Source organism: Cyanistes caeruleus, chromosome 1 (assembly GCF_971803275.1).
Source record: "Cyanistes caeruleus chromosome 1, bCyaCae1.hap1.1, whole genome shotgun sequence".
Classification (NCBI taxonomy): Eukaryota; Metazoa; Chordata; class Aves; order Passeriformes; family Paridae; genus Cyanistes; species Cyanistes caeruleus.
In genome coordinates, this window is record NC_141701.1 from 39,449,105 (window position 1) to 39,463,489 (window position 14,385).

Sequence of the window (14,385 nt, forward strand, 5' to 3'; positions counted from 1 at the left end):
GAAACAGTGTGCAAACATTCCTGGAAAAGAAGAAAAAAATTACTTTTTCCCTTTATGAGCTCTTCCAGTTGTGCTGAACAGAACCTCTTCACCCTGTCCCAGATGCTTGTCACATCACTACCTTCTCCTAGATGGATGCAATCACTTTTTTAGTTGTGCCAGGATAACCACAAAAGCAGCACCACAAATATTTTACCAAGATAGACCATGGGTGAAAAAGCCCAAATCACTAATGATATTAACTGTTCTAACTAAATAAACATTTGGACAGAGCAAATGTATGTCACTGTGGCAGGAGACTTGAGAGGTGGAAATATTGAGTGGCACTGGTAGCAGTACTGTCTTGGCTCAGCTCAGTGGAAGGATGAACAGTGCCTCTGACTGTGCCCTCACTGCCTTGTGGTGTTCTGTACAAATGCTTCTTTAAAAACAGGGGCTTTCATGAATCTGAAGAAGCTGACCCCGAATTTCCTTCTAGACATGCACTTTTGCAAGCATACTTTTGTATTATGTTAAATTCTCAGCTATAAATTCATTGAAAATTTTTATCTCTGCACGAAAACAGTAAAGTAGATTATAATGAATGAATCATTAGAGGTTTCTGATAACCCACATTTATCATAGTTTATCAATTCTCAACAAGATTAGTGAAGGATCTGTGAAAGAACAGGGGTAGTAAAAATACCCAATTTATTTGCCCTGCACTGATCTTCTGTTAATAAGCTTAGTATAACTGGAAAGAAATATTTTTGAAACAAGATTGCTATGCAAAAAACAACAAGAATAAGAAGGAATAGGGGCATCTTATAATGATCAGTAACTATGACCATTCTGCTAACTAGTTAAAGACATTTCAATCACATTCATTAAGTAAAATGTATTTAATAAGATGCAAAAGGACTTTTGTCCTTTAATAAAATGCAAAAGGACTGTGGCTGATGATACATAGATCAGTATCACCAGCCACATCCAAAGCTGTAATCATAAATTATATCAAACAAAAGAGATCTGAAAATGAAACCAAAACAACAACAAAACACAAACAAACAAAACAGCCATCACTTTGGACAGATTCAATCCCATCTGATGCAGCCTGATTGTTGGATTGATTTAATAACAGTCCAAGTCTGAGATCTGGTTTAACAGGCAAAAAAAAAAAGGATGAATCTAATTTTCTTCAACCTCAGTAATGCATGTCATTGTATAATATTCTGATTAAGACACTATAATCAAATATAATAACAGAATAATAAAATGCCTAACTTGTATGTCTCCAAGTACAGCTGTAAAAAGAGAATATTTTCAAGCACATTTCATTGCAGTGGAGCCAGCTAATAAGCTTATGCTCTTTAGTATTTCCATGATTTATCTGAAAGAAAACAAGATTTCAAAGATTATGCAAATACAATCTCCAGTTATGACACTTGAAGAAGTAGGGTGTTAAATTGAAGAGGGCTCTGAAAAGATTTGTGAGAGTTGATAAATCACTGGAAAGAGCCTTCCTTTCAGTTAATCAAGCAGAATAATCTATTTAACTTGTCAAAGACACATGATTTTCTTATTGTCATAAATACTGTCAAAGGCAGTAGAAGTTTGGTGTAAGAGAGCTATCCAAATTAGTAGTCAAAAGTGTGACAAAATTCAGTTCCTAGAAGTTAAAGTTTGACAAATTTAGAGAGAAAATAGTGTGACTGTCTAAAAGAAAAAAAAAGTATCCTTGAGTTTTGGAACAACTTTCCAGCTAGACTTAAACTTCATCACTGGTTGCCATTCATTTGGAGTTAGACATACTTTCTAAACTATTGAATTGAATTGAATTGAATTTAGTTCTTGCTGCATTGATGAAAATGATTGAATATTTTATTTCCTGAAAAATGCACACCTGTATTAACCATAACTATTTTAAGATTTTTTATAAATCTAGCTAATAAATTTAGCATAATTTTACTTTAAAATTACCTTGTTTATCAAAACCCTGGAATGAACAGGGCATAAAATTCACTTACCCAGCTTGGCCTATCTAAAATAAGTCTATATAATAAGACAATTTCCTGCAAAGAAAGCAGCAGATATTCTCTGAGGTTTACTAATTTCATTTTGAGATAAATGTCCAAATGAAGAGAGAAGATAACCATTACTCCCTTTCTGCAGCAGATGCTTAAGCCATCATGTAAGAACAAATGTATATAATACAGGCAAGTAAAACTAAGTGAGATACATTTCAGCTTTAGAAATGTCACTTATGTGATTTATTTTTAAGATCTATATAGACAGAATGAAGTACTCCCCTCTTGCATTTAATTTTAGCGTTAATTAATTTTGCCCAGTTTTTTTGTGACAAAGTTTTACATGTTTTCTCACCCTGCAAGAATATGTCATGAAACCAAAATTAATTACTCACACAGCTCTAAACATTGGCCAGTGCTGCATAGGCAAGCTGGGTGATTGCAATGGGATGTTCTGACTGTCCCTTATAAATTTCTCAGTGACTATTACCACTGACTGGGAAATGCCATCCTGGAGGTATCAGTGAGAACTTCACATGACTCAGGTATTTGCTGCTGTCTCCTAGGATTGTATAAAGCTTTAGTAGTGTTCTTTCTGCATTTCTCCTCGCAATTTCTGACAACCTTCACCAGTCTTTCCTTCACCATGGTGGTATTCTATATTTTCCTAGCTCCCATCTGATTAATCCTTCTGCTCAATGGATTTAAACATGGTGCAACCAAAAGTAGCAGTCAAGTGGCCAAGGTGAGTCACTCTGGTGCTGGCACAATCAGCAGCTGAACACTGCAGTGTGGTACCCAGGAGATCTTCCCAAAGGAACCTCAGGGGCAGCAGGGAGAGCCCCCCAGGAGCCCGCAGCTTGTGCCACAGAAGTGACAGGACACAGGGGCAGAAGCAATGGTGGCCAAGCTCTCCCTGTGTGCAGAAGAAGCCCTGAGGGAGTGCAAGCAACCAGGAGTGCCACAAACAGGCTGAGGTTAGGTTGAGGTACTGCCATCTTTGCCTCAGTCTCTAAGACCAGTTGATCTTCCAGCCCCCTGAGATGCAAAACAGAGACAAAAAGCAGAACAAAGCCCCTGCAATCCAAGGGGAAAGGATTAGCAACCTGCTACAGCACACAAACACACATATGGGGCTGGATGGGATTCACCTCAGGGTACCTAGGGAGCTGGCAGAAGTGCTCTCCAAGCCTCTTTCCATCATTTACAGGCAGTCCCAGCTAACTGGACAGGTTCCAGTTGACTGAAAATTAGCAAATGTAACATCCATCTACAAAAAGGTTCAGAAAGAGGATCCAGGGAACTACAGGCCTGACCTAGGTGCCAGGGAAGGTCATGGCACAGATCACCTCGAGTACCATCACACAACACACACAAGACAATCAGGGGACCAGGCTCAGCCATCATGGCTTTTTGAAAGGCAGGTCCTGCTTGACCAGCCTGATCTTCTTCTATGACAGAGTGACCTGCTTAGTGAATGAAGGAAAGGCTGTGAAAGTTGTTTAGCAGGACTTTAAGAAAACCTTTGATACAATTTCCCACAGCATTGTCCTGGATTAAATGGCTGCTCGTGGCTTGGATGGGTGCACTCTTCTCTGGGTAAAATCTGTCTGGATGGCCAGGCCCAGAGAGTGATGGTGAATGAAGTTAAATCCAGCTGGTGTCTGGTCACTACTAGCATTCCCCAGGGCTCAGCACCATGGCCAGTCCTGTTTAATATCTTTATTGATATTTAATATCTTTATTTAATATCTTTATTGGATGAGGGGATAGAGAGCACCCTCAGTCAGTTTGAGGAACACCACCAAGTCAGGTGAGAGTGTAGATCTGCTGGAGGACAGAAAGGCTCTGCACAGGGACCTGGGCAGGCTGGATCAATGGGCCAAGGCCAACTGTATGAGGTACAGCGAGGCCAAGTACCAGGTCTTGCACCTGGGTCTCAAAAACCCCGTGCAATGCTACAGGAACAGGCAAGAATGGCTGGAAATTTGCCTGGTGGAAAAGATGCCTAGAGGCTCTGGTTGACAGCTGCTGAACATGAGCCAGTGTGTGCCCAGGTGGCCAAGGCAGCCAAAGGCATCCTGGTCTGTATCAGCAATAGCATGGCCAGTAGGAACAGGGCAGTGATTATCACCCTGGACTCAGCACTGATGAGGCCACCTTGAATCCAGTGTTCAGTTTTTGGGCCCCTCTCTACAAGAAAGACACTGAGGTGCTGGAGCAAGTCCAGAGAAGGACAATGAAGCTGGTAAAGGGTCTGGAGCAGAAATCCTATGAAGAGCAACTGACGAAACTGGGGGTATTTAGCCTGGAGAAAAGGAAGCTTAGAGGAGACCTGATTGTTTCTACAACTGCCTGAAAGGAGGGAGTCTGGGGAGGGGAGGTTGGTTGCAACCAGGTTGGGGTTGGTCTCTTCTCCCAGGTAACAGGACACAGGATAAGAGGAAAGTACTTTGAATTGCACCTGGGGAGGTTTAGATTGAATATTTGGAAAAATTCCTTTATTGAAATTATTGTCAAGCCTTGGAACAGGCTGCTCAGGGAAGCATATAGTCAGGGACATGGTTCAGTAGTGGACTTAGCAGTGCTGGGTCAATGGTTGGACTCAGTCTCTTAAAGGTCTCCTCCAACCTAAACAATTCTATGATTCCATGATGACCAGATTGATTTAGTGCTCATTTCTGTATAACAGTAACTTGGCCAACAGCCTACCACCGTGATTAATACATTTGGATCAATGACATTTGGCAACTCTTTAATCATTATGTCAGGCATGCTTTCCATAAGAGAAGGTTTTTCTGCAGTCACAAAATAGCAGCACTGTCAATGTGATGGGATGTGGACATTACTGGCTTACTACTTGTAACCTCAGGACACTGCCCCACATTCTGATTCTTCTAGGTGTATCCTGGCACACATAGACTTTTTCCTGAAGTTTTTTTTTAAAGTGTCAGTGCTTAATATGTGAGTACTGAAACTGAACACCAACAGTCACCTCTCACTGAAAATTTTTGTATGTGCTGCAGTTACCATGGCACCAACCTGAGCAGTTGATGTCTAAATATAGGGCAGGATAAAGACTATATATTTTCAAATACTAATAGAACAAAGCAAAAATTGTCAGAGAATTTAGTGCTTCCGTAACGTGGAGTACTTAAAATACTGGCCAATTTCATAAAACCTAGATTAAAATACTTATGTATCAGCCATAACATATTCAGTGTAATTTACTGGTTTTGATGGAACTGATCTGACAAAAAACTCACATTCTCAAAGAGGAAATTTTTGGATAGCTCACAGCCATATGACAGACAGAGCATACAGCAAGTCTGTCAAAGGCCATATAAAGAAGCATCAAGAATTGCATTTGCTGAGAAATGTTGCGTGTCAGAAGCAACATGGAGATACTGTAAGTATTTTACACAACTGGGTCCTGGTTTTCACAGAACACCTGCACAGGGTATACTTGGTTCAAGAAAATGCTCATAAGCAGGTAACATCTATCAGGCTTAAACTGACTCACAAATCATGAATAAATACTATCAGGATTTCATGAAAGCTGAACTGCATGAAGAAGTGTGCTGAGATTGCATCTGTCCTCACAGCTTTTAGGAGAACACCAAACAAGGCATCAGTGTCATAGCAATTTGAAAGGCTATGGTTCTTGCAGGACAAGTCCTCACACTCATTTGTATGAGTAGATCAGCAGAAGCTCAGCTCCCAACAGTGGCAGCACTGCCCTCTCGGGGGTGAGCTACAGGGCTTTACTGGTGAATTTATAATATCATGCACACTACTTTACCTACAAGTACTCACATGGTCTCACAGGTGTAAGGACTTTGGAAAGACATAAAGTAACCTTTCAGATATAAGATGCTAATTCACTCTTTTACTATCATGTAACTTAGCCTGTGAAAATAAAAAAACCTGTTAAATGAGAGAAGAATATCTCCAATCCACTGCAAACTTTCCTGAATATTTAAACATTTCTGTGTATTTCTGCATAGCTAAACTGTTGCTTGTAACAGCCCTGACATTCTGTGAGACTAACACCATATTTTGATGTGATTTCCAACAGAAACACTGTTCCAGTTCACTAGCTGTTACTGTATAGTCAGGGGAAAAATTATTGCAAGGAAAAGCACATTTGAAAATGTCAGAACAACTGTTAAGATTCCGAATGCAAATTCTGCCTGTTATACTCCAAATCCCCTAAACCACCAAGTGCAGACTCTCTGACTGCAGGGGTGCTTGGCACAATATGTGATTGGGCTGGTATAGAAAGAGACATTCTACACTTGAGAGTCTTTTTGGAGATTACTTTTAAAGGGAAGAAAACATTGGGAAATTTCCAAAACAAAACAAAATACTGCTGCATAGGCATGAGCCTTTCTTGCAGAATAATTTTATACTTTCCAATTAACCAAATACCTTTACTTTCACTGAACAAAGAGTAAATCAAGACTTTTATGTGTTGCTCTATTACTTATCTACAAGCAATTTCTTTTTAGAGCCCAAAATACTCCTGAGCTGATATCTATATTTAGAAATATAAGAATACCGCGTTATATTCACACACTGCTCCTATAAAATGTCAAATAAATAATGAAGAGACGGCTACATGCCAGATCTGCATCTTATTCTGTAAGAGAGAAAAATTCTGAGCTAAACTGAAGTAGATGCAAATACTGTAAAAGTATCCTTCAGGTTATAAATCTTTGTGGCTCACTTCTGCTTTCTTAGTCAACATTTCGAGATGTGCATCCCTAGTCCCTCTTCATTAAAAACTACCAGTCTAGAAGTCAGATTGCTCACTTGTGGGACTACGATTTAAGGAGAAATCCAGTAAAATTTATATTAAACTACCTTGCTTCATGAGGACAAAAGGACTGCAGATTTAAAATTCAGTTAAATCAGATTATCAGTAAACCCTAATCTGAACTTCAGCATTAGGGAAGACAAACTGACTTTATCAACACTAAGTAGCCTTATCCACAGTATTTAATTTCTTAAAAATAAAGCTTTAAACTCTCCAACTTTTCTTATGAATAAGTATTTCAAGCAGGTGAAATCCAGCAATACAGTACCCACTTTCAATTCCCACTGAATTGATGAGGCTAGGGGTAGTTAGGAGATGAGCTCCTCCTTATCACATACCATGTCTCTGCTTTGGCTAGCAGTCTAGGTTGATTTGGAAGTTTGCATCCTTAGAGAAACTCTCGTATTTTTGGCAGCCAACACCAACAGAAGAAAATAACTTACTGGTTGCAAGGCACTGGCGGATTTATTTTATAAAGTTTAATTATTCTAACCTAAATTTTCAGATTTTTGTTTCAGTATCTTATAAAATTGTTTCAGTCCTCAAATTTGTTTTCAAAAAAGAGCCAGAGTAAATACAAGCAACCTGTTTATTCCATGTTTAAAATATCTTGTGATCTTTTCAGCTGAAAATTTCACTCCCACTGTCCAGAACTTCCAACAGACACAAGGTTTTATGTCAAAGACATGCATTTTGCTGTAAATCTACCCATCTTTCTGCAGCACATTCAGTACCTAAATTCCCTCCAATTTCTGCTTATACTGACAATGCATCAAGGAAATTCATCTCTGGCAGTAATACTGGACTTTGACTGGTTTATGTCTGTGAACTACAAGACTCTTGCACAGACCCTCTAGGTACACCTCAGAAAACTATAGATGCTAGTGTCTGACAGTCTGGAGAGAGACCAAGAGCCAGACTGAAGGGTAGGAAGTAAAAATCAGGGAAAGATACCATAGCCTGAAGAAAGGCATGGCAGAAAAGATGTATTAAAATTTGAATATAAATGCACTTGATATAGTCACTTTATTAGTTGTCAGTATTGTTAGCATCAGCTGCATAAGTATTGGTGTTTCCCATTTAAGGTATTGATTAACACACAATCACAGAGAGCTGTAAACTGGACTTTGTAGACTTCTCTATTCCTCCTAAATCCACATTAATTGGACTGGGTTCTAAAAGTGAAAAATATCTTGCAGAACTTTTAAGTTTACCTTTCCTTTAGTAAAATTTTCATCTCCTTTCCTAGTTAACTTTCTTCTCCCAGTAACTCCCAAGGAGCCTTGCAGTATGACATACACATCTGAATCTGTGCCTGACCCAGGGGTAGCTCCTGTGGTGATGTGGAGAACATAGACTTTCACTGTGGGGAAAAAGAGATCTGAGGTTTACCAAAACAAAACCAGTTAAAACATATATTATTTAATAAATTACTTATATTGTATTTTAATTTTTGATCCTATCTGGAGTGATCAGAAGACCAAAATATATTGTAATGCTTGGAAAAAGCACATAGATGCATTGTAATTAGAATTTAAGAGCAACTATTATAAAGAATAATAAACTAAATAATTTGAGTGGGCCTGAAACACAGGCAGAAGAAAAAAAATTAAAATAAACACATGAAAAGTTGGTATAAAAGCTGTAAATAATACTCTATCACCTCTTGTATGCATAACACTCCAATGAAAATGCTCTTAGGCTATGGATGATACTAAATCACTCAACAAGTATATCTATGCTCAGAGCCTCATGGAGTTCAAACAAAGCTGGACTCTGGCAGGAAGAAATCAACTTTTGCATTTCCTCTGGATCATGGTCCAGTCAGTGGCTGTCCACTCTGCAGTGTACCAGTTGAAGTTACTGGCCTAAGGAGAGTAAATGAGAGAGCACACAGTGTGAACACACAGCCCTTCAGCTGAGCACTCCTTGAAAGGCTGCTTATGTAAAATACCTGTCTGTACTCCCAGAGAAATGCATAACACACTGGTGATATGGCCCCTAAAATAAGAAAGAAATCACATCCCCAAAACATTCAATTGAAAGGGAGAATAAAATGTAGGGAGGGGTAAATAAAAAGTAGCTGTCTTCATGCTAAATGCTCCTCAGAAAAAAAGGGCAGCATTTTTAATGATTTAAATAACTGTGTTCTTCCAGAAAGAAATAAATCTAAGAAATATTTAAAAGCAAAGAACTTTACCAGTGAATTTCCCATCAATACTTTCTCAAATTCATATTCATGAAGCTTCTGCCTAAGTGCTTTATTTGATACTAACTTCGAAAGCACAGCAAAAGGAACAAGAATATACAGATTACTTCTGTGCTTGATCTAAACCCTTAACTCCTGGAGTTGCCTAGGATATTATCATGGTAGAATATTCATTTAGGATAAGAGCTCTTCCATTCTTCTCTAGCTTTGGTTATAGAACCTTGTAAGAAACACAGAACAAACTAAAAATATCAAGTCTTGAGGGGACCAAGGCACAACTCTGATGGAGTTTAATGATGTGCATTGGCTGGTCACAAAAAAAGACTGCCAGAAATTCTAAGAACACAAATAACAAGAGATCTTTTTGGGGGTGATGTGGGGCATGGATCGCCTTCTTGTCTGAAGTTACAGTATTTATTTCCTCTCTATTTCCCTAGAACCAGATCATATTGAGTAAAAACTAAACTCTGAGTACTGTTCAAAACACTTTTAATAGTTTCAGTGCCATATGCTTTTATGTGTCACAAACTGATAGCAATCAGACTCGAGTGCACAATGCTCAGTTTTAGCATCTAAGGTACTGGTTTTAAACTCTGGAGTAGGCTGGACCTAGCCATGCATCACCAGGCAGAAATGAAGAGAAAATATCTGCAAAATCCTTTGGACTGCTCTGAAAATTGGACATTGTCACTGACCAAATCTCTCCCAGTGTTTCCAACTTGTGACAAACCTGCTGGAAAAGGGGACCCAGCTGTGAGGACTGGAAGTTCAGTCACTCTTCCTCCTTCTTCATCAGCAAAGTTATGACAAAATGGGAATTCTAGAACATTTTTAGTTTCTCTGTGTTGAAGCTTTACCTAACAAAGAGTTAAAAAGAGATAACTTCAGCATCTGTTGCACTCTAATGCAAACTACAGCTAAAGACAAACTATTAAACAGCTATGACACACCATCTCAAAATTTAAAACTAAGTGGAAATAAATTTTTCTAAAATGTTTTTGAAAACAGCCTTTTAAATGGGAAGGAATAAATATCTTTCCCAATTAAAGGGAATTAAAATGTCTTCAACATTATTGCTGCAGAGACTGCAGTGAAGGAAAAAGAAATATTTGAAGTTGTTCAATAAGTTTCCTTTATGTAACCTATTCATCCAGCATATGGAAGAAAAAGAAGTGTTGATATGGGCACATTTCAGCTTGTGAGAAATGTCAATATGCCACAATATTTTTCAGTGCAGAACATTTTCTTATTCTAAGTAACAGGAGAAAGAAGCAGGGAAAAACTGAAATACAGAAATTAAGAGTGCTTTCTGACATGTGCATATATCAGTACATATATATTACTTTAAATTATAGTTTGATACTAAGTAATTTCAACATCTATGACATTCTGTGTATAAACTAATTAAATGGTGATCCTGAGCGAAGTAGCTTATTCTTTTATAAGAGAGCATACTTTAATAATGAAATATCTTACACTATGGTACTATCAGCAACACTGAGATAAATTCCCATTTTCTAAATTATTTAAACCTAGACCAGAAACATATTTGAAAATATTTTGTAGGAAGCAACCCTTCTTTGAAAATGGAACACAAAATTCACTCATTCAGTTCTTTGTGACCTCACTAAAATGTCCAAACCTTTAAGCCAGTAAGCAAAACCAGCTTTGGTTAGGAATTGTCTCTGGGAGATGGTAGCATTATTTTGTCTTCAAAAGACTCTTAGTATGTTTCATTATGACAGACACACTGAAAAGAGCTTTTCAAATGCACTATGAAGTATAATGCTAGCACAATTTTGTCTTCATAATAATATCTACATTCCTGAACAGTTTATTGAAACTCAGGTTTCATTTACTCTATTTCTTCAGGAAGTCAAAGGCACAAGAATGAAGATTTTAGCAATTACATGCTACAGAAATAAGACATACCTTAATTAATTTTGTTCTAGGCATTATTTTATAATGATTTCAATTTCCTCAAAAAATCATGATTATTGTTTTGTAGTTATGGCTATAAAAATGAAGCGTGAATCTAAATACAGAATTCAACCAACTACACCTGCATTTACTTTTGATAGAAGGGGAAAATCTGGAGGTGCAATCTTGTAAAATCAAAACAAAATAGCATAGAAATGACCACACTGATTCAAACCAGCAGTGTAAATACACTGCTAAGCTGACTTTAATAACAGATATTATCCACAACCTCCTATAGAAACCCAGCTTTTTCATACAAGGATTCAGCCAGTCCTGCTATAAAAACTGTGGAATAAGAGGAAATGTCTTCGTAAGACCCACATAATTTACATGTATCTCAAAGCACGGAAATTTATAATTTCTTTCTCTACCTCTTCCCACTTAAAGTAAATGTGTATCTTTTCCTTATTTATATAAATTATGCTGATTTCTCTTAAACTGAGCTTTGAGAGATTGTTCTGAGCTAATGAAGTAAAGCAGACTAATAGATGTCACTGTTTTCAGCTGCCAAGTTTCTGTTCTGAAATTTTTGCTGTGATTTACTGTCTCCTACAATATTCCAGAAGCAGTCTTAATTTTGATAGATTTGTTGGATGACTATTTCATCTGGCTATGAAGATGAAATTAACAACCTGCCTACCATTTAAATGTCAGGGAGTTCAGCTCAGTAATACCATGTATTGGGAAGAAAAATTATTTTTTTCTCCAGTTTTTAATAAGAACAAAATAGAAACATTAATTTAGTAGACAAAAGCATGTCTGCAATTTTGAAGAAGATGACTCTCCTTTAGAATTGTTTCTATTTTGCCAGCATAAGAAGATGAAGATATTTTTTCATATAGCGAAATGCCACAGCAATTTCAGTGTGATGTTGGATTTTAGCTGGATATCAGAGGAAAGATTGTCACTTTTGCTATTCACTTCTTTTTTTCACATGCCAACTTAAAAGGCAGATAGTTTCATCAAAATGTATTCCTAGTGTCTGCCTTAATTATTTGCCATGGATCACTGAATCTACAACATGTAACAGCCAGTTTGGAGTTATGTAAATACTGCAATGTATGCCAGTGGTACAGTTCTGAAAAGACATCACTGGATATGCTACAGATGATGGCACATCTGTATATTTGGCTCTCCAGCAATCCATCCAAGTTCACAAGATTTTTGCTATCCATAGCTATCCTAGTGTTTTGTGCAGTCTCTGAAGTGAGCACCCTACAAGCATTGCAGCTTCTGTAAATTAAAAATTTAGCAATCTCAGACAGGATGAAAAAAGGGAAGAAATTACAGTAGAATATGGAAAGCAAAAAATAATAATAATAATAATAGAGAAACAATAAATAATTGCTTTAGGTTTTAGATTTTACCTTATGGCAATGCCAAGTCTCTCCTTCTCCAGCTTCTTCAATTTCTAGGCGAACTTTGAATATAGTATTAAATTTCTTACTTAGTTCAATAGAAGTCTCATAAATCTGCTCTTTTTTAAGGGATCCTTTGGGGAATATGACTGAAGTACAAGTTCCTTTTTCACCACATACAGTTAGAGACATTTTAGGGTTCATGGAACTAGAAGAAATATCACTAGTTGTGACGTGGACATCCCAAATCCCTGTTGAAATAAAACAGCAAAAAAATTAATGAGTTTGCTGAATATCCAAAATAATACATCAGTTCATAACAGACTTAGTGAGTGGCTATAGCGACCTATTCCCACCTTTTCACTGTGCTCAATTATTGGCACATAATATTGAGGTTCACTCACTATCATTGATTTAGTGAAAAGCAAATTTGGACATCAGCCTTTTCTTAGTGGTAGCTGATATTTTAGAGATGGGCCAGTCCAAGTGCAATGTGCAGATGAGACTGCCAGCTCCACATTAGAGACTTGTGAAGAGCCATGACAATGTGATTTCTCCCCCTGCTCCTTATAAATATCTCCTGATGATTTAAAATATTTTTTCTCACTAGTCACCATTCAAAAGCAGTATATTTTTTTACAAGATACTACTGGTTATCAGGTTTGCTTTTGGTCAGGGAAGGGTGTATTTTCATTTTAACTTTTTGGGCATTTACTTGAATGAACGTGTTAAAATTTGCTCCATACATACTATAAGAAGATGGTGATGAGATAAACTGGTTCAGAACTTGAAATGTGATATTTTTATCCCACCTCACCACAATCATCATGACAGCAAAGTACAAAACTTTATCCATTTCTTCTGTGAGGAAGTAACGCTTGCTGAGAGATTAAAAATAGTCCTATATAGCATCACATAGATTTGTCTACTTTAGGGACTCAGGAAATATACCAGGAGAATTTTTACTAGGTCTTTTTGAAGCATTTAGTCACTTAAGCATTGTAGATTAATTGACAGATCCCTGAAGGCTCAGGACTGCAGACTGATGCCAGGTAGGCTCCTAAGTAACTTCTGCAACTTTATATGGAACAGATATTTGGTTGAAGCTTCAATCAACGAGAGTTTTGAAGATCAGAAACTTCTACCCATCAAAAAAATCTCCCTGATTTAGCTAGCTTTAATGTTCTAATTCATGTTAATAGCATATATGGAAAATTCAGAGTTATCAAAGACATGGTTTCAATTTTTAAAAATTGTGAAAATCAGAATTTTTGGTCACTCGGGCTACTGCGGAATTGAGCAGAATTTGTTAGTGATATGACTTAGCCCTGTGAGCAAAGTGAGACGAAGTATGGATCTGATAATTTCAAATAGCTACTTTGTAAAACAGGTTGTTTTACTCTGAGTAGTGGAATCAGAGACTCTCTGAGTTTATGTCCATAAATCTCAGCTTCCTACCTCGGCTTCAGAATGTTCAGTCACCTCAGCTTCCTAACCAGAGCAGGAAAGTCTTTGTCTCCTACTATAACTAATGCAAATAAAGTTTTATTGCTTTAGATCAGGTGAGGATCTGTGCCATAAATCTAGCACTTGTTGACATAAAAATTTAGTACTAACCATCTGTAAAAGCACCTTAAATAACTTCAGTGTTACAACTTCATGAATAATCCCAAATCTATTTTCATACCTATGAACATCATATGTAAATGAAACCAATGATCTCTGTGAAAAAAATGGAAGTCAAATGAAAACTCATCACATCCCATGTGACATAATCTAGAATATTTTAGCCCTTTAGTACTGAAATACTGGGCCATTAAATTATCAGTGTATAGCTGCCCAGGAAGTCTGAATGGTAGGTCTATGTCTGCTGGATCGTACAGTACCATACGCTGCTGTAATACGTAAATTAAATTGCATAATTTATGAAAAATTTATTAAGATTAAATTTAAAAGTGACTTCCCACCTTCCCATTAGTTAAGTATAAAAGAGTGTTTTGGGTTTGTGTGGCC

General features: G+C 37.3%; 1 protein-coding gene across 1 annotated transcript in view; it reads right to left on the reverse strand.

Annotated features, from left to right (window-relative positions):
* RP1 (RP1 axonemal microtubule associated) overlaps positions 1-14,385 on the reverse strand; it is a 205,012-nt gene that overhangs the window by 22,538 nt on the left and 168,089 nt on the right. The window contains exons 47-49 of the mRNA XM_086888036.1: positions 12,382-12,623; positions 9,765-9,891; positions 8,040-8,188 (exon numbers count right to left, since the gene is read on the reverse strand). Of these exons, the coding sequence (XP_086744162.1) occupies positions 8,040-8,188; positions 9,765-9,891; positions 12,382-12,623 (518 nt within the window). The remainder of the gene's footprint in view (positions 1-8,039; positions 8,189-9,764; positions 9,892-12,381; positions 12,624-14,385) is intronic.